Source organism: Scyliorhinus canicula, chromosome 11 (assembly GCF_902713615.1).
Source record: "Scyliorhinus canicula chromosome 11, sScyCan1.1, whole genome shotgun sequence".
Taxonomy (NCBI): Eukaryota; Metazoa; Chordata; class Chondrichthyes; order Carcharhiniformes; family Scyliorhinidae; genus Scyliorhinus; species Scyliorhinus canicula.
In genome coordinates, this window is record NC_052156.1 from 749,938 (window position 1) to 776,211 (window position 26,274).

A 26,274-nucleotide genomic window follows, 5' to 3' on the forward strand; every position below is an offset into this window, starting at 1 on the left:
ATATTGTCTGTCAAATAGACCGGCAGGTGCAATTCTGTGCCTCCAACTTTCCGGCCTCTGATGAGAGGGTCATTCAAATTCGTGAGGAGACGGCCAGAGATCCTCTGCTCCAGAGGGTGATGCAGCACCTCACGAATGGCTAGCAGAAAGGCAGTGTCCCCAGTTTTACAATGTCAAGGACGATCTGACGGTGGTAGATGGCTTCCTCATGAAGCTTGACAGAATTGTGATCCCACAGAGCATGCGAGATTTGGTTCTCGGCCAAATCCACAAGGGTCACCTGAGGGTCGAGAAATGTCATCGTCGAGCTCGAGAGGCAGTATACTGGCTGGGCATCAGCCAAGACGTCGCCAACACGGTCCTCAATTGCCCTACGTGTCAACATTTCCAGCCGGCCCAGCCTAAAGAAACTCCACAGCAACATGAGATGGTGACCTCCCCATGGTCCAAAGTCGGTGTTAACCAGTTCCATGCCAAGGGGCGTGACTATGTCCTCCTAGTGGACTACTTTTCCAATTACCCCGAAGTGGTCAGACTGTCTGACCCCACGTCGGCGGCAGTAATCAAGGTATGCAAGGAAAGTTTTGCCTGACATGGGATCCCATTCACGGTGATGAGTGACAACGGCCCCTGCTTTTTCAGCCAGGAGTGGTCCGATTTTGCCCGGCTGTACAACTTTCGGCACGTCACATCCAGCCTCCACTACTCCCAGTCGAATGGGAAGGCCGAAAAAGAGGTCCACATCGTAAAAAGATTATTGTGTAAGGCTGCTGACTCGGGTTCCGATTTCAACCTGGCGCTGTTGGCATATAGAGCGGCCTCTCTGTCCACTGGGCTGTCTCCAGCGCAGCTCCTCATAAACCACACACTGCGAACAATGGTTCCGGGCATCCACATTCCGGACCTTGACAACTTCCCGGTCATACAGAGGATGCAGCAGTCTCGGGCCCAATACAAATCGGCATACAACGCCCATGCCACAGATCTCCCCGAGCTGGTCCCTGCTGATCGAGTTTATGTTCAGCTGCCTGACGGTGGCTGGTCCGCCAGTGTGCAGACTCCGTGATCACTCAACCTCGATTGCCAATTCCCTATTAGCAATAGTCTTCAGCCGCATGGCCAGAAGTAGTTATGGGTGGTCAGTGGAGCAGACAGACAGGGGCTAGGATTGCCACCATAATAATCTTTATTGTCACAAGTAGGCTTACATTAACACCTGCAATGAAGTTAGTGAAAAGCCCCTAGCCGCCACATTCTGGCACCTGTTCGGGTACACAGAGGGAGAATTCAGAATGTCCACATTACCTCACAAGCACGTCCTTTGGGACTGGTGGGAGGAAACCCACGCTGACACAGGGAGAATGTGCAGACTCCACACAGACAGTGACCCAAGCCGGGAATTGAACCTGGGACCCTGGAGCTGTGAATAGGGCTATACAGGGGATGGCTTGGACCCATGGGCGCTGAGACACCTATCTCCCCCAAGCCTAGCCCAAGCCATGGACGGCCACCCGCCCCGCAATCCCCCTTCTCCCAATGGTACCTGTTTTGTCACCTGTAAGGCAGGTAATCTGTGCTACTCAACTGTTATAGTAGAGGCTTCGGAAGAAGGCTCAAAGTGGTCCAGAAGTTTTACAGAAGAGTTATTGAGCAACACAACTTAAATAACTGCGTGAGTTCTTACTTTAAGAACTGTACTAGTAGAAAGGTTACAACTTTTCTATATTCTACAACTAGGCCTGACCACACTAGCAGCGCTGAGCTAAATCTCTGCCTCTATTCTCCTCAGTCTAAACAGCCAAAGTGGCCAGTGCTGCCCCTCTAGTGGTCTTTCCATTACCCATCAGCCCCTTCTGTACATACCCATGTAAAGATCACTACAGTACCCACCCTGACTGAGGCTGGCCTCTTGGTGGCTCTCCCACACCCCTCCGAGCACCAACCCTAGTGACCTGGGCTCTTTCCCCGGAGTGAATGGCTACTCACCTTCTCAGGTACCTGCAGCAGTCCTGCCACCAGCTTCACCTTTTTAAAACGGAGTACTAATCTGCGGCCCTGTGGCCACATGTTGGGGAGGAGGGTAGATCACAAAGGGGCAGCCGGATATGGGGTGGCTCCCGTTAATCAGTGGTGATTATTGGTTTCGCGCCGCGCTACGATGGGATCCTGATTTTGCCAGCGGGAGTGGGCTGGTTCGATCGCAAACAGAGGTAGAGGTGGGGAGAGAAGGTGAAAGGAGGGAGAGGATGGGAGGGAGGGGAGAGGAAGTGAGAGGAGAAGGGAGTGGGAGGAGGGAGGTGCAGGAAGCGGAGGTGTTCTCTCACACCGTTCACAATGTCTGGATGTTGCAAAGCACTTATCATGGAGAAATGACAGCTATTGTGTGCACAGAAAGCTCCCTGCAACGTGAAAATAAAGAAATCACCTGCTTCTTGTACAACCATTGTACTCCCAACGTTTTCACTCACCTGGATTTCAGAGGGATCCCACATAAACAAACAGGAGCTCTGATTAAATTTGAAAGTAGTGGCAGTAAGTGTAAATGGTACTTTCCCCCCAGTACAGGGAGATGTATAGCCGTGTACAATGGAGGAGGAATGATAATGGAGGTACAGGGGCAGTCTACAATCACTCTCACAGTGGGATGTAATATTTCGAGTGACATTTCTGAACATTGAATGGACAGACGGGAGATGAACCAGAATGCAGACTGCACATCAACACAACTACACATTATAGACGGAACTGAGGAGAATCTCTCAGATATAAGAATATACAATTAAATGCTACAAATTTTAATTAAATCAGCTTTAAATCAAGCAACACATACTGAGGAGCAGCCAGAACAATGATAAATAAAACTGGTTTCAAACTTTGCACAGTTTGAACAGGGTCTATACATCTCTGTTACTTTTATATAATTAAAATTATTTATTACAAGCAATACAACATTCCACAATAATACTGCTGAACACACACAACCTGCTTCTGAAAGAAGGACACATTTACACAGTATCAATCATCTGCAACAAAAATCAATTGAAGTATCCCTTACAGTCAAATATAAACTTAGTCCCTAACCATTTAAGACATTGTGAATCACTGGTTAGGATTCACGTCACTAGAATGAGATACTGGTTACTAGCTGCATAGGTAAGACTTCTCTTAATTACATCAAATATATTTCATTTTCCAGCTCTGATCTATGTATGTCCCTACTGTAAAAACAGTGCAGCTTTACCAGGTTAAACCAACCCAATACCAGGTTAAACCAACCTCTAAACCAGGTTAAACCAACCCAATACCAGGTTAAACCAACCTCTAAACCAGGTTAAACCAACCCAATACCAGGTTAAACCAACCTCTAAACCAGGTTAAACCAACCCCTATACCAGGTTCAACTGATCCCTATACCAGGTTATTTCAATCCCTATACCAGGCTAAACCAATCCCTATTCCAGGTTAAACCGGTCCCTATACCAGGTTAAACCGATCCCTACACCAAGTTAAACCAACCCCATGCCAGGTTAAACCAATCTCTATACCAGGTTAAACCAACCCTATGCCAGGTTAAACCAACCCCTATACCAGGTTAAATCAATGCCTACTCCAGGTTAAATCAATCTCTATACCAGGTTAAACCAACCCTAAACCAGGTTAAACCAACCCCTATACCAGGTTAAAACAACCCCTATACCAGGTTAAACCAACCCCTAAACCAGGTTAAACCAACCCCATACCAGGTTAAACCAACCCTATGCCAGGTTAAACCAACCCCTATACCAGGTTAAATCAATGCCTACTCCAGGTTAAATCAATCTCTATACCAGGTTAAACCAGGGGTGGGCAAACTAAGGCCCGCGGGCTGCATGCGGCCCGCCAAAGGTCTTTATGCGGCCCACCAAGATCAAGTCATAAAAAAATAAAATAAAAATTTTTTTTTTTTTAAATATTTTTTTAAAAATTAAGGTTAATGGGGCTGTTGGGTTACTGGTATAGGGTGGATATGTTGACTTGAGTAGGGTGATCATTGCTCGGCATAACATGTGTTTAATGTGAAGTTTCTACTTTAAAATATTAATTAATAAAAATTAATTGCTTTTTTTTTCTTTAAAAACCTTTTATTTTGGCTATTTTAAATATTAATTATTTTACTTAATATACCATGCGGCCCTTTAAAATTGTGAATTTCTGAATGTGGCCCTTGCACAGAAAAGTTTGCCCACCCCTGGGTTAAACCAACCCCATACCAGGTTAAACCAACCCCTACACCAGGTTATATCATCCCAATTCCAGTTAAACCAATCCCAATACCAGGTTAAACCGATCCCTATACCAGGTTAAACCAATCCCTATACCAGGTTAAACCAATCCCTATACCAGGTTAAACCGATCCCTATACCAGGTTAAACCAATCCCAATACCAGGTTAAACCAATCCCAATACCAGGTTAAACCGATCCCTATACCAGGTTAAACCAATCCCAATACCAGGTTAAACCGATCCCTATACCAGGTTAAACCGATCCCTATACCAGGTTAAACCAATCCCAATACCAGGTTAAACCAATCCTGATTCCAGGTTAAACTAACACGCTGCCAAATATAAAAGGAGTTATTAAATGTAAACAGTTTTGAAAATTTGAATATTTCTGCAAATGGATCCTGACGTTCCCCAGCTGGTTATTCCCTCTCGACATAATTACTGCTTTAAGAAGGCACAGTGCAGACTCCCAGAGTAAACAATCTGACAGATGATGAATACACGTCCAGTTGTAGATCTTTTGAATCAGTTATTGAGGCTCAGTCAGTGGTTCCACACAGAAGGTGTTGTGCAGCATTGGTTCAAATTGGATTTGGTGATATTTCATCACAATTTCATTACCCAAAGCTTCTAGTGTACTGGAACATTTAATCTATGAACACTTCATAAAAGAGCCACAAGTAAAATCATTTATTTTCAGTTATTTGTGAATTTGAAATAAAAACTGGTTGCATCGCAAGGTTAGATGGTGAGGGATGTCCCCCGTGTTAGGGCAGCAACGGTGACAGGAGAGGCAGCAAGTTTCATTGGTGAGCAGGGACTGTTACAAGGGCTTCCTCGGGAGGTCTCGAAATGTCTACATTCTGCATGACAATAAAACAGAAACTGTGAACAATAAAACACACCAACACCAGGAATACCAGCTAACTGAAGCACAACGTAAATGCAATTAGTTACATGCTCCCATTGAGAAAATGCAAAAGGTTACATCGTCCTCAGAGTTATTCACAGTCCGTGCACCATTAGGCATGGAGGGACACAATCAAGGATCGGGTGGGTTGGGTGGGTTTTGGTGACTGGGGGGGGGGGGGGGGAGGGGGGATATTGGAGATGAGGATCGATTGCAGTAACTCGATTGGAAGGCCTGGGTGTTTGTTGTTGTGATTATGGATCACACTTCAACCATTGTTCAAGGTGTAAATTACTGCATTAAAATGACCCTCTTTGTATTTCTTGTGTGACTGACTGAGTGAAACAGCATTTCTATGTTTTGCAATCTTTAAAATTGTGACTGGATTTGATGGGTGGAACTGGAGGTGACATTTCAATTACTAAAGTAAAATGCTGCAGATGCTGGAAATTTGAAATAAAACTAGAAAATGCTGGAAATACGCAGCAAGTCAGGCAGAGTCTGTGGGGAGAGAAACCTTTCAGGTCGAGGTGACCTTTCATCAGAACGAGGAGCCACCAAATCAAGGCAGTGCCAAATAAAAACAGTACCGAATTCAGGAGAGGGGTGAGAACTCTTTTTATTTGTTGGTGTGATTTGGGCATCAAGGCCAGCATTTACCACCCATCACTTCTTGCCTCAAGAATGTGGAACTCTCTCTCCTTCCTCCTTCAAATACAGGCAAGTTCCCAGTGTTAAACTTCACATTTCACTTCTTACCAGAGTTAAAGATTGTTGCAGTTAAATTTCAGCTTGCACTACATCCTCAGCACCACAAAGAATGGTGCAAATTCTGTTTTAGAAACAAGCATAACTTGCATCAAAGCTAAATTATTCAAGTGAAATGCTGTTAAAGTGGTCACACTTTATCCATTCACTTCAGTTGGTTTCAGTGCTGCAGTTCTGTTTATTACGTGGTCTGTGTGCATCCCACTGGGCCCAGTTCAGGGAACATTAATACTTACAAATAAGGGGCGCCACAGTGGTTAGCATTGATGCTTCCCAGCTCCAGGATCCCGGGTTCAATTCCAGCCTCGGGTGACTGTGCGTAGTGGACACATTCTCCCCGTGTCTGCGTGGGTTTCCTCCGGGTGCTCCGGTTTCCTCCCACAGTCCAAAGATGTGCAGGTTAGGTGCATTGGCCATGATAAATTGCCCTTAGTGTCCAAAGATTAGGTGGGGTTACTGGGTTACAGGAATGGGGTGGAGGCGTGGGCGTAAGCAGTGTGCTCTTTCCAAGGGCCAGTGCAAACTCGATGGGCCAAATGGCCTTCTTCTGCACTGTAAATTCTATGAAATAGAATACCTGGATAATTAGATTTGTTGGGTGGGATTTTCTGTGCAACCCGTTGCGAGGAGGTGGCCCGTGATTGGCCAGTGACACGATCTACTGGTCCGTGATTGGCCAGTGACAGGATCTACTGGTCCGCGATTGGCCAGTGACAGGGTCTACTGGTCCTGCCAAGTCAACGGGAATCCCCGTTGAATGCGCCTCGTGCCATCAGGAGATCTGCAGCATGGGTGGGACAGAAATGCTGCCGGCATGGACGGCCAAGAAATTCCAGACAACTATATCCAAACCTTCATCAACCCGAATCACAATCACCCATGTTCCCTATAACAGCGGCTCTCATTCAGCAATGCCACATTTTCAAATCATTTTCATTCCATTTTCAGATGACCTCCATGGCCTTGCCTCTCTGTAACTTCCTTCAACCCCACAAGCCTCCAGGATCTCTGTATTCCTCCAAATATTGTGCATGGCCAGATTCACTCATTAACATTGGTGGCCAATGTTGACACGGAGCTGGCAAAGAGGTGCACGGGATTCAACAGCGTTGTATCAACGGAAGACTCGTTTCGGCGTGCTGCACTCGACGAGACTTTGGGTTATATTTGTCGGCCGGGAGCACCATTTTGAGACGCCAGAGGAGGTTAAATACTTTATAAGGGACCATAAACTGGGAGAGAACTGAGTGGCGGTGTGGGGTGGAGTGGTGAAGACTGCAAAAGTTGGGCCTTATGGTTGTTTTGTGTTGCCGAAAGGTGGGAATTTTTGGGGGAGTTGTGAGGTTGTAAAAGGGCGGGGAGAGGGCGATTGCTGGCTGAACCTGCACGTTAACCTGAAGAGAATCTTGAACAAGGGGCGGAATTCTCCGACCCCGCCGTGTCCGAATTCTCCGCCCACCGAGATTCAGCGGGGGCGGGAATCGCGCGCGCCGGTCGGCGGGCCCCCAGCGCCGGGCCCCCTGCGGCAATTCTCCGGCCCGTGATGGGCCGGAGTCCCGCCGCTGACAGGCCTTTCCCGCCGGCGTGGATTAAACCACCTACCTGACCGGCGGGATTGGCGGCGCGGGTCTAATACTTTAAATCTGTATAGACCTGCAAATTTGAAATGGGAGTGCAGCGTTGTGTATTATAGTTCATCTTGTCTTGTTTAGTCCTGTTCATCCACGTCTCGGAAAAATGTTAGGATTTATTGATCTGGAGTTCTCTGATCTGGGACCCGACTGCCCAGTGTTAACATCAGCTGGGACCAAAGAGAACCTGGTGTTGACGCAGCTCTGAGAATACAGCAGAGACAGGGTCACTGTGTGTGTGTTATACTACTGGAAAGAACAGAGCACGGAAGACAGGAGAGGGGCGGTTTATAGATTGGACAATACCCATTGTGCTGCTGATTAGCTTTGGTGCCAGACCCCACCAGAATATTGAAAGAATATGAGAAGGGAGGCTGTGTCATCAAGAGTATTGTGCCCCGAGTGAGAGAGAGATCATTTCTGCACACCTTATCAGTGTTCACTGTGTCCAGGGATTTCAGATGGAATATGGTTTCTGGTGAATGTAACTGAAGAGCTGAACCAACTGGATAGGAAGTGAGAGACTCTACATCGTGGATACAGATTCAGAAAGACTGAGAGATAATTCATATCTGGCCACACATTTGTGCGGGAAGTAATAGGAGTGCTTGTAGCTATATTATTCATATATTTGTTGTATCAACTATTTAAATTAAAATGTTGCTCTTTTGTTGAAATATCCTTTATTAAAATGAATTTTGTTAATTTTAGTTGGTTTGTTACAGTAAAAGTTTTTAAAAGTGAAAAACCTTGCCCATCGGTTTTCTGTATGTTGGCCTCGAGAGGATTCCTTTCTGGGATAATTACACCAGTTAACACTGTAGCTGCTAGTTTAACACGTTGATGTAAGACTATCGCGGCTAGCACAATACTCTCTATATAGCACAGTTGTGGATGTTGGTCAATCATCTCAGCTCCAGGACATCACTGCAGGAGTTCCTCTGGGTAGTGTCCTAGGCTCAATCATTTTCAACTGCTACATCAAATGACCTCCCTTCCATCATAAGGTCAGATGTGGGGATGTTTGCGGATGACTGCACAATGTTCAGCACCATTCGCAACTCCTCAGACACTAAAGCAGTCCGTGTCTAAATGCAGCAAACTTGGACAACCACCAACACACAGTGGCAGCCGTGTGTACCATCTACAAGCTGCACTGCAGGAATTCACCACGGTTCCTTAGGCAGAACCTTCTAAACCCACGACCACTACCATCTAGAAGGACAAGCGCAGCAGATACCTGGGAACCCCACCACCTGGAGGTTCCCCTCCAAGTCACTCACCACCCTGACTGGGAAATATATCACCGTTCCTTCACTGTTGCTGGGGCAACATCCTGGAACTCCCTCCCTAACAGCACAGTGGGTATACCTACACCTCATGGATTGGAGTGGGTTCAAGAAGGCAGTTCACCACCACCTACTCAAGAGCAATTAGAGATGGACAATAAATGCTGGCCTGGCCAGCGATATCTGCCCCAAAAAAGAATAAAAAAGGAAATAAAAGCTTGCAGGTTACTGAGAGTAAAAATGTCCAATGTTTGACATCAAACTCAATACAATCCCCCCATGGGCATATTTGACCATCCTTCTCAGGAGCTGTCTGAATAACTATACCAAGAATATTTTACAAGGCCTATTTAATTTTTTAATGAAATAATTTCACTGGGTTTTCCACCTCACCTCTGGTTTTTCCCGGTGTGTGTTGACTGCTTCGATATTGAGGAAAATGGATTCCACTTTACAGCCTAAGAGGGAAGGGACATTCAAAGCAGTCAAAAATGTTGATTCACATTTTAAAGCATTAAGATTACCAGAAACGTTCATGCAGTTATTGGAAGATGATCTTTCTGTGCAGTGGCCAACTACATTTTAAAAGAACTCATTATGATATAAGGCACGATCTAACCAAGTTCGTTCTAAGTGTGGAAGCGAGCGAGATCCACCGGGTGTTTCCCGACGTGGTGAGACCATCACTGGTTTATAACGTTAATTAGGGCACTCGAAGTCTCACGGCCTTTATGCCATAAATTACTATCCCGCCGGCTGTTTGGCTGGGACCAGCTGGTCCCCGGTAATGAGCGCGGACAGCACTTTAAACCCTTCTCGCAGACAGCACGCAGCCACGTCACCGCACAGACCAGCTCCGCGATTCGGGGCGCAGACCAGCTCCGCGATTCGGGGCGCAGCCACGTCACCACACAGACCAGCTCCGCGATTCGGGGCGCAGACCAGCTCCGCGATTCGGGGTGCAGCCACGTCACCGCGAAGACCAGCTCCGCGATTCGGGGCGCAGACCAGCTCGGCGATTCGGGGCGCAGACCAGCTCGGCGATTCGGGGCGCAGACCAGCTCGGCGATTCGGGGCGCAGACCAGCTCCGCGATTCGGGGCGCAGACCAGCTCGGCGATTCGGGGCGCAGACCAGCTCCGCGATTCGGGGCGCAGACCAGCTCGGCGATTCGGGGCGCAGACCAGCTCGGCGATTCGGGGCGCAGACCAGCTCGGCGATTCGGGGCGCAGACCAGCTCAGCGATTCGGGGTGCAGCCACGTCACTGCGAAGACCAGCTCGGCGATTCGGGGCGCAGACCAGCTCGGCGATTCGGGGCGCAGACCAGCTCCGCGATTCGGGGCGCAGACCAGCTCCGCGATTCGGGGCGCAGACCAGCTCAGCGATTCGGGGCGAAGACCAGCTCGGCGATTCGGGGCGCAGACCAGCTCAGCGATTCGGGGCGAAGACCAGCTCGGCGATTCGGGGCGCAGCCACGTCACCGCGAAGACCAGCTCGGCGATTCGGGGCGCAGACCAGCTCCGCGATTCGGGGCGCAGACCAGCTCGGCGATTCGGGGCGCAGACCAGCTCGGCGATTCGGGGCGCAGACCAGCTCGGCGATTCGGGGCGCAGCCACGTCACCGCGAAGACCAGCTCGGCGATTCGGGGCGCAGACCAGCTCGGCGATTCGGGGCGCAGACCAGCTCGGCGATTCGGGGCGCCGACCAGCTCGGCGATTCGGGGTGCAGACCAGCTCGGCGATTCGGGGCGCAGACCAGCTCGGCGATTCGGGGCGCAGACCAGCTCGGCGATTCGGGGCGCCGACCAGCTCGGCGATTCGGGGCGCAGACCAGCTCGGCGATTCGGGGCGCAGACCAGCTCGGCGATTCGGGGCGCAGACCAGCTCGGCGATTCGGGGCGCAGACCAGCTCGGCGATTCGGGGCGCAGACCAGCTGCGCGATTCAGGATGCCGACCTGGCCAGGCTCACGGACGCAGATTCGGGGCAGCAGCCATCAGCTTGGGGAGTGTCACCAGGACGGCCGCCACCCAGTGCCGCAAGAAGATCGACAATCTCCACCGGACCACATGGGTGAGTTCGCATCCGCCCCCTGGCACTGGGCCCCGCCTGCCATCCTCGGACCCCCCCCCCCACGACTCTGTAGCCAGCAGCCCCCAACACACCCCACCGCTATCTGACCATACAGTCACTGTTCTGGGCCCTGAGGCGTTTCCCTTCGTGGGATAGCACGATAGCATTTCTATCACTGGGGAGCTGAACTCAGTGGTCAGAACTGCTCCTCCGAGATCGGGCCACCATTTCAAAAGGTGGCGCCGATCGCTAAGTGGGTGTGTGGGTCACCCACAGCCTCCACCCATGGGCAGTGTCAGCCCCCACACATGCAGGGGAATTAATCCACCTCCCCAAGTGATGACACCCCACTATGGGGTTGCTGAGGGACCCCCTTTTCAGGCACCCTCCTTCCAGGACACACACTCTTCCCCCACCCCCCACAACCTTCCATATCCCCCTCCCCCCACACTTCATACAACACTGAGGGGCACAGTCCCCCTCAGGCCCTTACCCTTGGTAAAGTTACCATGGCATCCGGGAACCCTGGCACTGCTCCTGCTGGCTTTGCATTGCCATCTGGGCACCTTGGCAGTACCAGGGTGCCAGCCTGACAGTGCCAAGGTGACCCCCATTTCAGGGGGAGAGCCAGGGGGCCATCCTGACCCATCCCTGGCCATCCAAGGGTCTCCGATAGCCAGGGAGACCCTCCGGGTGCCGTTCCACCTGGTCTGCATTTGTGTGACACCGAAGGACACCCGGCTGGAGATTACCTTGGGAGGCCAGTAGATTACGGGTAATCACACCTAACTGTGTTTTGTGATGCTTGGCCCCGCCCATTGTGGGCGGGATTCTGATCTGGCTGTCGGGATAGTTAGTAAGATAGTTACTTACACTTTATTATACAAGAGTTTCGGAGTGCAGTATATAATGAAGCTGAGTGGGACTCAAAGCATCGCAAGAAGAGTATATTTTACTTAAACTTATGACAAATTTACACAATGATACCCTACCCCACATATCAACCATCTCCCCTTACCAATCATTGTTACCCATAGATATCAGCTTCTGTGCAGCTCTCACTGTCTTTTCTATTTTCTAGCAGAGCTGACCCGGGAGAAGCAGTGGGTGTGGTTAATTCGACTTTCAGAAGGCTTTCGACAAGATCTCACATAGCAGATTAACATGTAAAGTTAAAGCACATGGGATTGTGGGTAGTGTTTTGAGATGGATAGAAAGCTGGTTAGCAGACAGGAAGCAAAAAGTTGGAACAAATGTGTCATTTTCTGATTGGCGGGCAGTGACTAGTGGGTTACCCAGGGATCTGTGCTGGGACCCCAACTGCATAAATGATTTGGATGGGGGAACTAAATGGAATATCTCCAAATTTGCAGATGATACAAAGTTGGGTGGGAGGGTGAGCTGTGAGGTGGATGCAGAGATGTTTCAGCGGGATTTGGACAGGCTGAGTGAGTGGGTACATGCATGGCAGATGCAATATAATGTGGATAAATGTGAGGTTATAAACTTTGGTATCAAAAATAGGAAGGCAGGTTATTACTTGAATGGGTGTAAATTGAGAGAGGCGGATACTCAGCGAGACCTTGGTGTCCTCATGTATCAGTCGCTGAAAGTAAGTGCGCAGGTACAGGAGGCAGTAAAGAAGGCAAATGGTATGTCGGCCTAGATAGCGAGAGGATTTGAGTATAAGAATAGAGATGTTTTACTGCAATTGTATAGGGCATTGGTGAGGCCACACCTGGAGTATTGTGTGCTTATTCTTTCCAATAATTTCCCAAACACGGGGAGAAAATGCAAACTCCGCGCAGTTACCCGAGGCTGGAATTGAACCGGGTACCTGGTGCTGTGAGGTTCTCTCTAGTTTCAAACAATGACAGGTGAGAGGGTGGATGTGGATGAGACGTTTCCTCTGGCTGTTGAGTCTAGAACCAGGGGACATAGCCTCAGAATAAGGGTCAGGCCATTTAAGACTAGGCTGAGGAGGAATTTCTTCACGTGGAAGGTGGTGAATCTTTGGAACCCTCAATTCGAGAGGGCTGTGGAAACCCAATTATTGAGTAAGTTTAAAACAGGAAATTGATACATTTCTGGAGATTAATGACATCAAAGGATATGGGAATAGTTGTAAAACAATGGTGTTGAAGTGGATGTCGTTCATGATCAATTGGTTTGAATGGTGGGGCAAGCTGGGCTGAATCACCTACCCCAATTTCCTATGTTCCTATAATTAATGTAATTCATTTCATCCCTTTCATTTTGATACTATTTCTCAACTCTCTTGTTGACCAAGGTTGTTTAATTACCAAAGTTGACCTGTTTCCCTTCAGTGGTATGGGTAGGTGTTGCATTTTACCAAATACTCCTTAAACACCTCCATGGTTCATCTATAGTTTTATCCATCTCCTTCCAGCATCCTGTGTCCTTATTTAAATTTAAAAGTTAGCTTTGTGATTCACTCCTCTCTCAAACCTAACCTTGAATTCAGCCATATGGTCATCAATGAGCATAAAAGATATAGAGGAACAAATTGGCAAGGAAATTACAGAGAGGTGCAAAACCTATTGAGTAGGTATAATGGAGAACTATCTAATACAGACTGGGTTAGTGAGAGTGGAAAGAGCAGAGGGGCCAAGAGTTTTACGAGCATATCTAACAAGGAAGAAGGCTTTGCTCGATTAGGTTCTAGGGACCCGGGTTCGATTCCCGGCTTAGGTCACTGTCTGTGCGGAGTCTGCACGTTCTCTCCATGTCTGCGTGGGTTTCCTCCGGGTGCTCCGGTTTCCTCCCGCAAGTCCCGAAAGATGTGTTGTCAGGAAAATTGGACATTCTGAATTCTCCCTCTGTGTACTCGAACAGGCACCGTAATGTGGCGACTAGGGAGTATTTCACAGTAACTTCATTGCAGTGTCAATGTAAGCCTACTTGTGACAATAGGATTATTATTATAGGGAATGATTAATCAAGGGTTAGTAGGGGAATATTTCAGGATCAGTGATCATAGTAACATAATGTCTGGGTTAGTTATCGAAAAGGACCAGGAGCAATTTTGAGTTACAGGTGACATGGTTACACAGTGGTTAGCACTGCTATCTCACAGCACCAGGGACCCAGGTTCAATTCCGGTCTCGGGTAACTGCGCAATTTGCACTTCTATTGGAAAGGCTCTTCGAGACAGGATTTACTCCCATTTGGAGCAAGTGGACGTATTAGCGAGAGGCAGCATGGTTTTGTGAAGGGCGGTCGTGTCTCAGTAACTTGATCGTGTTTTTCAAGGAAGTGATGAAGATGATTAATGAGGGTAGGACAGTGGATGTTGTCGAGATAAACTTCAGAAAGGCCTTTGACAAGGTCCCTCATGGCAGACTGGTATCAAAGGTGAAGTCACATGGAATCAGAGGTGAGCTGGCAAGATGGATACAGAACTGGCTAGGTCATAGAAGACAGGGTAGCAGTGAAAGGGTTCTTTTCTGATTGGAGGGCTGTGACTAGTGGTGTTCCGCAGGGATCAGTGGTGGAACCTTTGCTGTTTGTCGTATGTACAAATAATTTGGAGGAAAATGTAACTGGTCTGATTAGTAAGTTTGCAGATGACACAAAGATTGGTGGAATTGCGGATAGTGATGAGGACTGTCAGAGGATACAGCAGGATTTAGATTGTTTGGAGGCTTGGGCAGGGAGATGGCAGATGGAGTTTAAACCGGACAAATGAGGTAATGCATTTTGGAAGGTCTAATACAGATGGGTAATATACAGCAAATGGCAGAACCCTTAAGAATACTGACAGGTAGAGGGATCTGGGTGCACAGGACACAGGTCACTGAAAGTGACAAGGCAGGTGAAGAATGTAGTCAAGAAGGCATACGGCATGCTTGCCTTCATTGGCCGCGGCATTGAGTATAAAAATTGGCAAGTCATGTTGCAGCTGTATAGAACCTTAGTTAGGCTGCACTTGGAGTATAGTGTTCAATTCTGGTTGCCACACTACCAGAAGGATGTGGAGAGGGTACATAAGAGGATTACCTGGATGCTGTCTGGTATGAGGGCATTAGCTATCAGGAGACATTGGATAAACTCGGTTTGTTCTCACTGGAACGACAGAGGTTGAGGGGAGACCTGATAGAGGTCTATAATATTATGAGGGGCACAGACAGAGTGGATAGTCAGAAGATCTTTCCTAGAGTGGAAGAGTCAATTACGAGGGGACACAAGTTTAAGGTGCGAGGGGCAAGGTTTAGAGGTGATGTGCGAGGGAGGCTTTTTACACAGAGGGTAGTGGGTGCCTGGAACTCGCTGCCGGAGGAGGTGGTGGAAGCAGGGACGATAGTGACATTCAAGGGGCATCTTGACAAATAAATGAATACGATGGGAATAGAGGGATACGGACCCCGGAAGTGCAGAAGATTTTAGTTTAGACGGGCAACATGGTCGGCACAGACTTGGAGGGCTGAAGGGCCTGTTCCTGTGCTGTACTTGTTTTTGAAACAGTTGTGGTGAATGGTTGTTTTTTGGACTGGAGAAAGGCATATTGTTCATCTTGATTTCTATTAATGACCTGGTTGTGCAGGGCACGATTTCAAAATTTACAGAGGAAAAAACATTTCTATTGTGAAATGCGAGGAAGGGAGTGATGGACTTCACATTGTTTAGTAAGTTTACAAATGACACAAAGGTAGGTGGAATTGCGGATAGCGATGAGGACTGTCAGAGGATACAGCAGGATTTAGATCGTTTGGAGACTTGGACTGAGAGATGGCAGATGGAGTTTACTCCGGACAAATGTGAAGTAATCCATTTAGGAAGGTCTAATGCAGGTAGGGAATATACAGTGAATGGTAGAACCCTCAAGAGTATTGACAGTCAGAGAGATCTAGGTGTACAGGTCCACAGGTCACTGAAAGGGGCAACACAGGTGGAGAAGGTAGTCAAGAAGGCATACGGCATGCTTGCCTTCATTGGCCGGGGCATTGATTATAAAAATTGGCAGGTCATGTTGCAGCTGTATAGAACCTTAGTTGGGCCACACTTGGAGTATCGTGTTCAATTCTGGTCGCCACACTACCAGAAGGATGTGGAGGCTTTAGGGAGGGTGCAGAAGAGATTTACCAGGACGTTGCCTGGTATCATAGAATTTACAGTGCAGAAGGAGGCCATTCAGCCCATCAAGTCTGCACCGGCTCTTGGAAAGAGCATCCTACCCAAGGTCAACAACTCCACCCTATCCCCATAACCCAGTAACCCCACCCAACACTAAGGGCAATTTTGGACACTAAGGGCAATTTAGCATGGCCAATCCACCTAACCTGCACATCTTTGGACTGTGGGAGGAAACCTGAGCACCAGGAGGAAACCCACGCACACACGGAGAGGATGTGCAGACTCCGCACAGACAGTGACCTAAGCCGGAATCGAACCTGGGACCCTGGAGCTGTGAAGCGATTGTGCTATCCACGATGCTACCGTGCATACTGTGGTATGGACGGCATTAGCCATGAGGAGAGGTTGAATAAACTCGGTCTGTTCTCACTAGAACGATGGAGGTTGAGGGGCGACCTGATAGAGGTCTACAAAAATTATGAAGACAGAGTGGATAGTCAGAGGCTTTTTCCCAGGGTAGAGGGGTCAATTACTAGGGGGCATAGGTTTAAGGTGCGAGGGGCAAGGTTTAGAGGAGATGTACGAGGCAAGTGTTTTACACAGAGGGTAGTGGGTGCCTGGAACTCGCTGCCGGAGGAGGTGGTGGAAGCAGGGACAATAGTGACGTTTAAGGGGCATCTTGACAAATACATGAATGGGATGGGAATAGAGGGATAGGGACCCCGGAAGGGTAGAAGATTTTAGTTGAGACGGGCAGCATGGTCGGCAAGGGCTTGGAGGGCCGAAGGGCCTGTTCCTTTGCTGTACTGTTCTTTGGCATAGACAGGCTGGTGGAATGGGTGAATAGGCAGCTGAATTGTAATGCACACAAGTGTTAAGTGACACGTTTGGTAGGTGGAATGAGGAGAGGCAATCCATAAAGTGGGTGCAGGAAAAAGGACTGGTGAGTTTCTGCGCACAATTCCTCGACGTGCTCGGCAGGAGAGGTTGAGAAAGTGGTTTATAAATCTCAATCCGCTGGAGGATTGAGTCCAGTTCTGGTGCCACAATTGAGAAGAATGTGAAGGCTTTGGAGACGCTGCAAAGTAAGAATGGTTTCAAAGAGACACCCACAGGGGAACAACCTTAACTCGTGGCTCTCAGTCCCTCAGCCTATTCTGTATCCGTGCTCTCAATGCGTCTTTTAATCCCACTGGGTTTCATCTCAAAGCCATTTGAAACATATCAATTGCACTACCCTCATACAAACAAGGAGCACACCATTCGGCCCCTCGAGCTCCGCCATTTAATAAGATCATAGCTAATTTGACAGTAACCTCAAATCTGCTTCCCACCTCACCCCGATAGCCTTTCACTCCCTTGCTCACTAAGAAACTATCTACCTCTGCCTTAAAAATGTTCATAGACCCTGGGCTGGATTCTCCGCCGTCGGATGCTCCATTTTGCCGTCAACACAGAGTTTTCCCGACGGCGTGGGGCTGCCCCACAACGGGAAACCCCATTGACCAGCCAGCGTAACGGAGAATCCTGCCGGCGTGCTGAGGCAGAAATCTAGTGCGATGGGTCAGAGAAACACGCCCCGTTCCCATCGCCTTTTCAGGAAAACAGTACATAGTGGGGTACCCAGGGATAAGTGTGGGAATGATCCTTACAACCCGCTGGGTCTACTATCTCCGTTACTTCATAGAACTCAATTAAGTTAGTCAAACATGATCGATCTTTAACAAATCTGTGCTGACATTTATTTATTAGTGTCAATTTGAAGTGTCAATTAATTTTGTCCTGAATTATTGACCCTTATGTTTTCCCCACTACAGATGTTGGCAATGGGAGGAACTGAGGAACCTAGGGCGGAATTCTCCGCTCCCGGGAAAAATCGGGAGGGCCATCGTGAACTCGGCCGAGTTTCACGATGGCCTCGGAGGCCGCTCCTCGCCCCCTATTCTCCCCTCCCGGCGGGGCTAGGAGCGGCGCTCCGTAACACTCGGCCGCGGGGGCGTCGCGCTGAGAATGACGCGGCCAGCGCGCCTAATGACGTCAGCCGCGCAGGCGCAGGTTGGCCGGCTCCAACCCGCGCATGCACGGCTGACGTCATGACGCTGACGGCACTAACCCACGCATGCGCGGTGGCCGTCTTTCCCCTCAGCCACCCCGCAAGACGTGGCGGCTTGATCTTGCGGGGCGGCGGAGGGGAAATAGTGCGTCCGATTTGGACACCGGACCGACGATCGGTGTCCCTGTCTCCTCCCGAGCACAGTCGTGGTGCTCTTCCCTTGCTAGGCCACCTACAAACCCCCAAAGGGCTTCTCACTCCCGTTTCACGACGGCAGCGACCAGGTATGTTTGCCACCGTCGTGAAATGGCCGCGAACGGCAGGCCGCTTGGCCCATCTGGGTCGATGAATCGCCGGTCGCCGTGAAAAACGGCGAGCGCCGATTCTTCCGAGCGGGGGTGGGAGAATCGCGGGGGGCGCCAGGGGGGCGTGAAATTTGTCAGGGGGCCCTCCCGCGATTCTCCCATCTGGCGTGGGGAGCGGAGAATCACGCCGCTAGTTACTGGGTTTAGTTCTCTCCCCTTTTGTACACAGGGGTGAAACACTCACAATGCTCCAGTCCTCTGGCACCAACTCCAGAGTTAAAGGAGGATTGTAGTTAGATTGTAGTTAGAGCCTCTCATTTCATCTGTTTCCCCCAATAACCTCGGATGTGGCCCATCTAGGCCATCCTTTTCACTTTGAGGACCACCAATGTTCTAAGAACATCCTTTTCATTTTATTCCATATAATATCACCACTATCTCCTCCTTTACTACTGCATTCTCAGCATCCTATTCTGTGGTGAATATACATTGGGGCAGCACGGTAGCATTGTGGATAGCACAATTGCTTTACAGCTCCAGGGTCCCAGGTTCGATCCCGGCTTGGGTCACTGTCTGTGCGGAGTCTGCACATTCTCCCCGTGTCTGCGTGGGTTTCCTCCGGGTACTCCGGTTTCCTCCCACAGTCCAAAGACGTGCAGGTTAGGTGGATTGGCCATGCTAAATTTCCCTTAGTGTTCAAAATTGCCCCTAGTTTTGGGTGGGGTTACTGGGTTATGGGGATAGGGTGGAGGTGTGGGCATCGGTAGGGTGCTCTTTCAAAGAGCCGGTGCAGACTCGATGGGCTGAATGTCCTTCTTCTGCACTGTAAATTCTATGATCCTGAGCACTCATTTAGTATGTCAGTCCCTGCCTCGACAAAAGGATAATCTTTTTGGCCCTTTACCAGCTGCACTCTCCTTTTACTACTTATGTGTTTAAAAAAGGTTTTGGGATTCCCCTTATGTTGGCCCCGAATCTATTCTTGTTCTCTCTCTCTCAGTTCCTCCCATTTTCTTGTCTACTGATTAAAGGCAACTAAATGAAGTTACGGTACAGATCAGCAATTAGCTAATTGATTGGAAGGATCTGATACAGGACTGACGATCTCTTCCTATTCCTGTGTTCACTGTTTAATTTACAAAGTTTAATTATGAGTCTTACAGGCTTACCGTATGCCACTGGTGTCAATTTTAAGACAGTGTGCAGGGGGCACTTCAGGTATGGGAGTTCCTCTGCAAATACAAGAATAGGTACATGGTAATTATAAATCATTGTGACAAACAGAGATCCAACTAAACACAGAATTCTATAAATCTCTTTCCTCTCGCCTTTGAATCGTCATCTCTCAAACTTATACCCATACACATATGCCACTTATGCACCCTGGGTGGGCGGTAGCACAGTGGTTAGCACTGCTGTCTTGCAGCATCAGGGACCCGTGTTCAATTCCAGCCTTGGGTGACTATGTGAAGTTTGCACGTTCTCCCCGTGTCTGCGTGGGTTTCCTCCGGGGGCTCCCACAAGTCCCAAAAGACGTGCTAGGTGAATTGGACATTCTGAATTCTCCCTCTGTGTACCCGAACAGGCGATGGAATGTGGCAATTGAGGAATTGGCACAGTAACTTCATTGTAGTGTTAATGTAAGCCTACTTGTGACAAGAAAGATTATTATTATTTAGTGCATTTCTTACAAATCTGCTGCCTGTATCTCAACAGTTAAAGATCTCAGGAAAATACACAATTATTGGTTAATTGACTTATGTTGGGACCCGGGGCTCTGTAGGGCTGGAATTGACCGAACACTCGCCCAGAGTGTCATAACACTATCAGTCTCCCATGTCGGAAACTATTAAAAGCCTTGCTGAACTCCAAGTAGATTAGGTCAAATGCATTTCCCTCATCTACACACCTGGTCACCTCTTTGAAAAATTCCATCAAACTGGTCAAACATGACCTCCCCCTAACAAAACCAAACTGACTCTCCAAATGCAGATTAATTCTATCTTTCAGATTTGCTTCCAACACTTTCCCCACCACTGAGGTTAGGCTGACTGGCCTGTAGTTTCCTGGTTTATCCCTCCCTCCCTTCTTGAATAATGGAACCACGTTGATTATCCTCCAGTCCTCCACCTCCCCGCCGCCAGGCTCGCGATTCTCTGCAGAGCGGATAATCAGCGCCGGCGTGTTTGGCGCGGCGCCGGTCATGGCCCACTCTCCGCGGATGGCCAGCTGATTCTCGGGCCGGGATGGGCCAAGCGGCTGAGTCCCGCCGGTGCTGTTCTAACCTGCTCTCAGCCGGCGGGACCTGTGTGGAAGGGTCAGGTGGCAGCCTGTTCGGGGGGGGGGTCGCTCCAACGCGGCCTGGCCTGTGCCGGGGCCCACCGATCGGCGGGCCAGCCTCTCTGGCTGGGGACCTCCTTTCCTACGCGCCAGCCCCTGTAGGCCTGCGCCATGTTGCATCGGGGCCGTCACGTTGAAGGAGGCCACTGCGCATGCTCAGATCCCGCGTGCCCAGTTCGCACCGGGATCGGCAGCTGGAGCGGCGCGAACCACTCCAGCGCCGTGCTGGCCCCCTGTAGGGGCTTGAATTACTCCTGGCAGCGGCCCGTTCACGCCGTCGTAAAACGCGATGGCGCTTACAACGGCGTGGACACTCTGCCGCGGGACGAGAGAATGGCACCCGTGGGGTATTTCTATCAGAATTGCTGATCAATTTAATTGTGTTGTGACTCTGGGACAAGTGAGGCTGGAATTGACTGCATAATAATCGAGGGTGTCATAACCGCAGAAAGCACTGGTTCGGCCCCAGCAGAAACGCTGTTTGCAGTTCTGGTCAGCATACTATAGGAAGAGAGTGATTAAACAGGAGAGGATGTGAAGGAGATTTCTACAGATGTGACTGAGAATTCTACAGAGCCTTAAATCCCAGCAAAAGACAATAGATACACAAAATCCAATGACCTTGGTTTCTGGGGTGTTTTGACCGAGGATGATATTTCATTCTGGACACAGAAGGATCCATTTGAGAAATCAAAGCAGTCACTCAAAAACCAGATATTATTCAATGGTCTATATCAGGGGTGGGCAAACTATGGCCCGCGGGCCGCCAAAGGTTTTTATTAAAAAAATTTTTTTAAAATAAGGTTAATGGGGGGGGGGGGGGGGGGGGGGGGCGCTGTTGGGTTACGGGTATAGGGTGGATACGTGGGTTTGAGTAGGGTGATCATTGCTCGGCACAACATCGAGGGCCGAAGGGCCTGTTCTGTGCTGTACTGTTCTATGTTCTATATGAGGCGCCCAGAATCATAACCGGGTGAAGCGCCATTTTTGAAAAGTAGAGAAAAAGAGGGCTAAAGGCAGGATGCCGCCGGGGGAAGCGCTGAGGTATATGCCGCACGCTAATTGGTTACAACTGGGACTATTAATTAATATACTATGCGGCCCTTTAAAATTGTGAATTTCTGAATGTGGCCCTTGCACGGAAAAGTTTGCCCACCCCTGGTCTATATCATTCAAAAAAGGTTAATGGTCAAAGACACACTTGCCAGTGGTTAGAATACTCTCCATCAATCGGTTGTGCTCATTGATTTGTCAGAAACAAGTTCATGGATCCCTGAAGATGGCAGCAGAGGTAGAGAGGGTGGTGAAGAAGGCACACGCAATGCTTGCCTTCATCAGCCAGGGCACAGAATGTAGGAGCAGGGAGGTCTTGGTACAACTTTATAAAACATTGGTTGGGGCACAGATGGGATGTTGTGTGCAGTTCTGTCACCCCACTATTGGGAGGAGGTGATTGTACTGGAGACGGGGCAGAGGAGATTCACCAGGATGGTGCCTGGGCTGGAGCGTTTCAGCTACCAAGAGAGGCTGGTTAGGCTGGGGTTGTTTTCGCTGGAGCAGAGGTGGCTGAGGGGAGAGGACTTGTTGAAGTGTACAAAATTCAGGTACAGAGGGTGGATAAAAAGGTGCTTTGCCCCTTTGTGGAGCGGTCAATGACTGAGGGGGGGAGAGGAGGCATAGATTTAAGGTAAGGGGCAGGAGGTTTAGAGGATGGTTGGAATCTGGAACTCGCTGCCTGAAAGGGTGGTGGAGGCAGAAACCCTCAACATTTAAAAAGTATTTTGATGAACAGGTGAAATGTCATTGCAGACAAGACAATGGACCAAGTGCTGGAAAATGGGATTTGAATAGATGGGTGCTTGAGGGTCGGCAGGAACGCGATGGGTTGAACGGCCTTTTACTATGTTGTAAAGCTCAATAACATAATCAAGCAAAGTCAGCATGGCTTCATGAAGGAGAAATCATTCCTCCCAAATTCATTAGAATTCTTTGAGGTGGTAATGAGTAGGATAGATAAAGGGGAACCAGTAGATGTAATATACTTGCATTTGCAAAAAGCATACAAAAGGATATTTAATAGGATAGTGCTGGAGGTTGAATATTAACATGGATAGAGGATTGAATAATTTGGACGAGGGAAATTAATGTACTATTACCAAGTTTGTGGATGACACAAAAATAGGTAGGAAGGCAAATGGGGAGGATGACACAAAGAGTCTACAGAGGGATATCGACTGGTTAGGTGAGTGGGAAGAAAATGTGAAGTTATGCACTTTGGTCGAAAGAATAAAGGAGCTGAATATTATTTAAATGGAGAGACTGCATAAAGCTGCAGCACAGAGGGATCTGGGGGTCTTGTGAATAAATCACAAAAATCTAGCACAAAAGTGCAGCCGGTAACAGCTATGCAAATGAAATGTTGGCCTTTATTTAAAAAAGAATGGAGTATAAACTAAAATAATTCTCCTGTTTGGATGACGGAGCAAACTTAAGGGACAGAGTGGGCAGCATAGTGGCGCAGTGGGTTAGCCCTGCTGCCTCACGGCGCCAAGGTCCCAGGTTCAATCCCGGCTTTGGGTCACTGTGCAAATTCCACACAGACATTCTCCCCGTGTTTGCGTGGGTTTCGCCCCCCACAACCCAAAGATGTGCAGGGCAAGTGGATTGGCCACACTAAATTGCCCCTTAATTGGAAAAAATGAATTGGGTACTCAAAATGTATTTTAAAAAGAAAGGGTGGGGACAGTGTGCGTGGTGGAGAGCCAGGGTAGGGAGGGAGTGTGTGGTGGAGGGCCAGGGTAGGGAGGGAGAATGTGGTGAAGAGCCGGGTGGGGAGGGAATGTGCAGTGGAGGGTCTGGGTAGGGGGTTAATGTGAAGCGGAGGGTCTGGGTAGCTGGTTAATGTGAGGTGGAGGGTCTGGGTAGGGGGTTAATGTGAGGTGGAGGGTCTGGGTAGGGGGTTAATGTGAGGTGGAGGGTCTGGGTAGGGGGTTAATGTGAGGTGGAGGGTCTGGGTAGGGGGTTAATGTGAGGTGGAGGGTCTGGGTAGGGGGTTAATGTGAGGTGGAGGGTCTGGGTAGGGGGTTAATGTGAGGTGGAGGGTCTGGGTAGGGGGTTAATGTGAGGTGGAGGGTCTGGGTAGGGGGTTAATGTGAGGTGGAGGGTCTGGGTAGGGGGTTAATGTGAGGTGGAGGGTCTGGGTAGGGGGTTAATGTGAGGTGGAGGGTCTGGGTAGGGGGTTAATGTGAGGTGGAGGGTCTGGGTAGGGGGTTAATGTGAGGTGGAGGGTCTGGGTAGGGGGTTAATGTGAGGTGGAGGGTCTGGGTAGGGGGTTAATGTGAGGTGGAGGGTCTGGGTAGGGGGTTAATGTGAGGTGGAGGGTCTGGGTAGGGGGTTAATGTGAGGTGGAGGGTCTGGGTAGGGAGTTAATGTGAGGTGGAGGGTCTGGGTAGGGAGAAGAGTTCAGTTTCTTTGTTCAAATTACAGCAGAGTTGCTTTGTGAAAATTGGAATTAATTTACCTCCAGAAACGTTTGTCTAACTTTATTTGCTAATTTGCAGTGTAACCGGGAAGGACAAAGACGGGTAGTCGACCATTCGGCCCATCATGCTGCTCGTCCATTCACTGCGTTCATGGCTGATCCCGGGATTCAATCCAGTTTCCCGCCAGCTCCCCCTCCCCCATCATATCCCTTGATTGCCCGAGACACCAAAAATGTCATTTGAAGAGGTGAATGTTTTCAACAATGCAGCTTCCACAACCCTCTGGAGTAGAGGTTTCCAAAGATTCGATTACAAGAACTTGATGTAACTTGACATTAAGAAAATTCAGGAAAGTCATATGGGGCCGGAATATAATGTGCTCTTCGTTAACCTTGCGATAGCTGGAAGGGTGAGTGCTTTTTTATTACTTATGTTTGTGTTCTGATACCAGCAGACACAGCTCTCTCATTGGTGTGTGTGTGTGTCTGTCAGTGGATTCCCTGAGCGATCACAGCTCTCTCCCTGGGTCAGGGGGCTTCTGCTACTCTCCAGCTGTGTTCCCTGTTTCTCTCCTAAAAACAAGTGGGGACGCTTTCAGGCAAAGTGGCAACAGCTGAACTATTAGTGGCTTTGCTTTCTTCATTTCTCTTCCAATGGGAACTTGTGCTGTTTCGGCACAATGGAAAGCAGGAGCAGACTTCAGGTCACAGGAGCGGACTGCAGGTCACAGGAGCGGACTGCAGGTCACAGGAGCGGAGTGCAGATCACAGGAGCGGATTACAGGTCACAGGAGCGGATTGCAGGTCACAGGAGCGGACTGCAGGTCACAGGAGCGGACTGCAGGTCACAGGAGCGGACTGCAGGTCACAGGAGCGGACTGCAGGTCACAGGAGCGGACTTCAGGTCACAGGAGCGGAGTGCAGATCACAGGAGCGGATTACAGGTCACGGGAGCGGACCGTCGATTGAGATTGTGTCCTCAATAGATGTTAATGAGCAACAAACTATTGGGAAACAAATTCTCTCCAGATACGATAGTGAAGCTAGCAATCTGGCCGTTACTGGTCAGCTTGCAGCCTTGCCCTGTGGGAAGATCCCAATTTAAATGCTGCTGCAAATGTTTGACTTTCCTTTTACCTGCTGTTTTGTCGAGGAAGTAGGCCAACAAACACCGCATGACAGCCTGGTGACAGATGACTAAAACATTCTCTTGTCTTTCCAGCTCCATGATCGCCGGCTCCAGGCGCTGAACCAAATCTTCATATGACTGAAGAATAAGGAAATCAAAGAACAGGTGTCAGTGACGGCCAAATGCAAGTCATATATTATTATTATTATCTCACTTCTAGACTGAGTCTCTGAAACAAGATTTAAAATGAAGAAACTGAAAACTAACTTTCAAACAACAGGTGAACATTTCAGATCCACTGCTTATCAACTAATTCACATTTCAGCGCAGAGCAGGGCTGGCAGAGGGGGGGCTGGCAGAGGGAGGGGCTGGCAGAGGGAGGGGCTGGCAGAGAGGGGCTGGCAGAGAGGGGCTGGCAGAGAGGGGCTGGCAGAGAGGGGCTGGCAGAGGGAGGGGCTGGCAGAGAGGGGCTGGCAGGGGGGGGCTGGCAGGGGGGGGGCTGGCAGAGGGGGGGGCTGGCAGAGGGGGGGCTGGCAGAGAGGGGCTGGCAGAGAGGGGCTGGCAGAGAGGGGCTGGCAGAGGGAGAGCGAGAGGGGCTGGCAGAGGGAGGGGCTGGCAGGGGGGGGCTGGCAGGGGGGGGCTGGCAGGGGGGGGGCTGGCAGAGGGGGGGGCTGGCAGAGGGGGGGCTGGCAGAGGGGGGGCTGGCAGAGGGGGGGCTGGCAGAGGGGGGGGCTGGCAGAGGGGGGGCTGGCAGAGGGGGGGCTGGCAGAGGGGGGGGCTGGCAGAGGGGGGGGGCTGGCAGAGGGGGGGGCTGGCAGAGGGGGGGCTGGCAGAGGGGGGGGTGGCAGAGGGGGGGCTGGCAGAGGGGGGGGCTGGCAGAGGGGGGGGCTGGCAGAGGGGGGGGCTGGCAGAGGGGGGGGCTGGCAGGGGGGGGCTGGC

At 49.7% G+C, this 26,274-nt stretch overlaps 1 protein-coding gene across 4 annotated transcripts in view; it reads right to left on the reverse strand.

Moving 5' to 3' along the window:
* Nucleotides 1-4,931: 4,931 nt before the first annotated feature.
* The window catches only part of LOC119973698 (6-phosphofructo-2-kinase/fructose-2,6-bisphosphatase 4-like), a 117,077-nt gene continuing 95,734 nt past the window's right edge, over nucleotides 4,932-26,274 (reverse strand). For all 4 annotated transcript variants that reach the window (XM_038812074.1, XM_038812075.1, XM_038812076.1 and 1 more), the window contains 4 exons: nucleotides 25,344-25,473; nucleotides 19,555-19,617; nucleotides 9,255-9,319; nucleotides 4,932-5,126 (listed from right to left, as the gene is read on the reverse strand). In XM_038812074.1, the coding sequence (XP_038668002.1) occupies nucleotides 5,067-5,126; nucleotides 9,255-9,319; nucleotides 19,555-19,617; nucleotides 25,344-25,473 (318 nt within the window). In that variant the 3' untranslated portion in view covers nucleotides 4,932-5,066. The remainder of the gene's footprint in view (nucleotides 5,127-9,254; nucleotides 9,320-19,554; nucleotides 19,618-25,343; nucleotides 25,474-26,274) is intronic.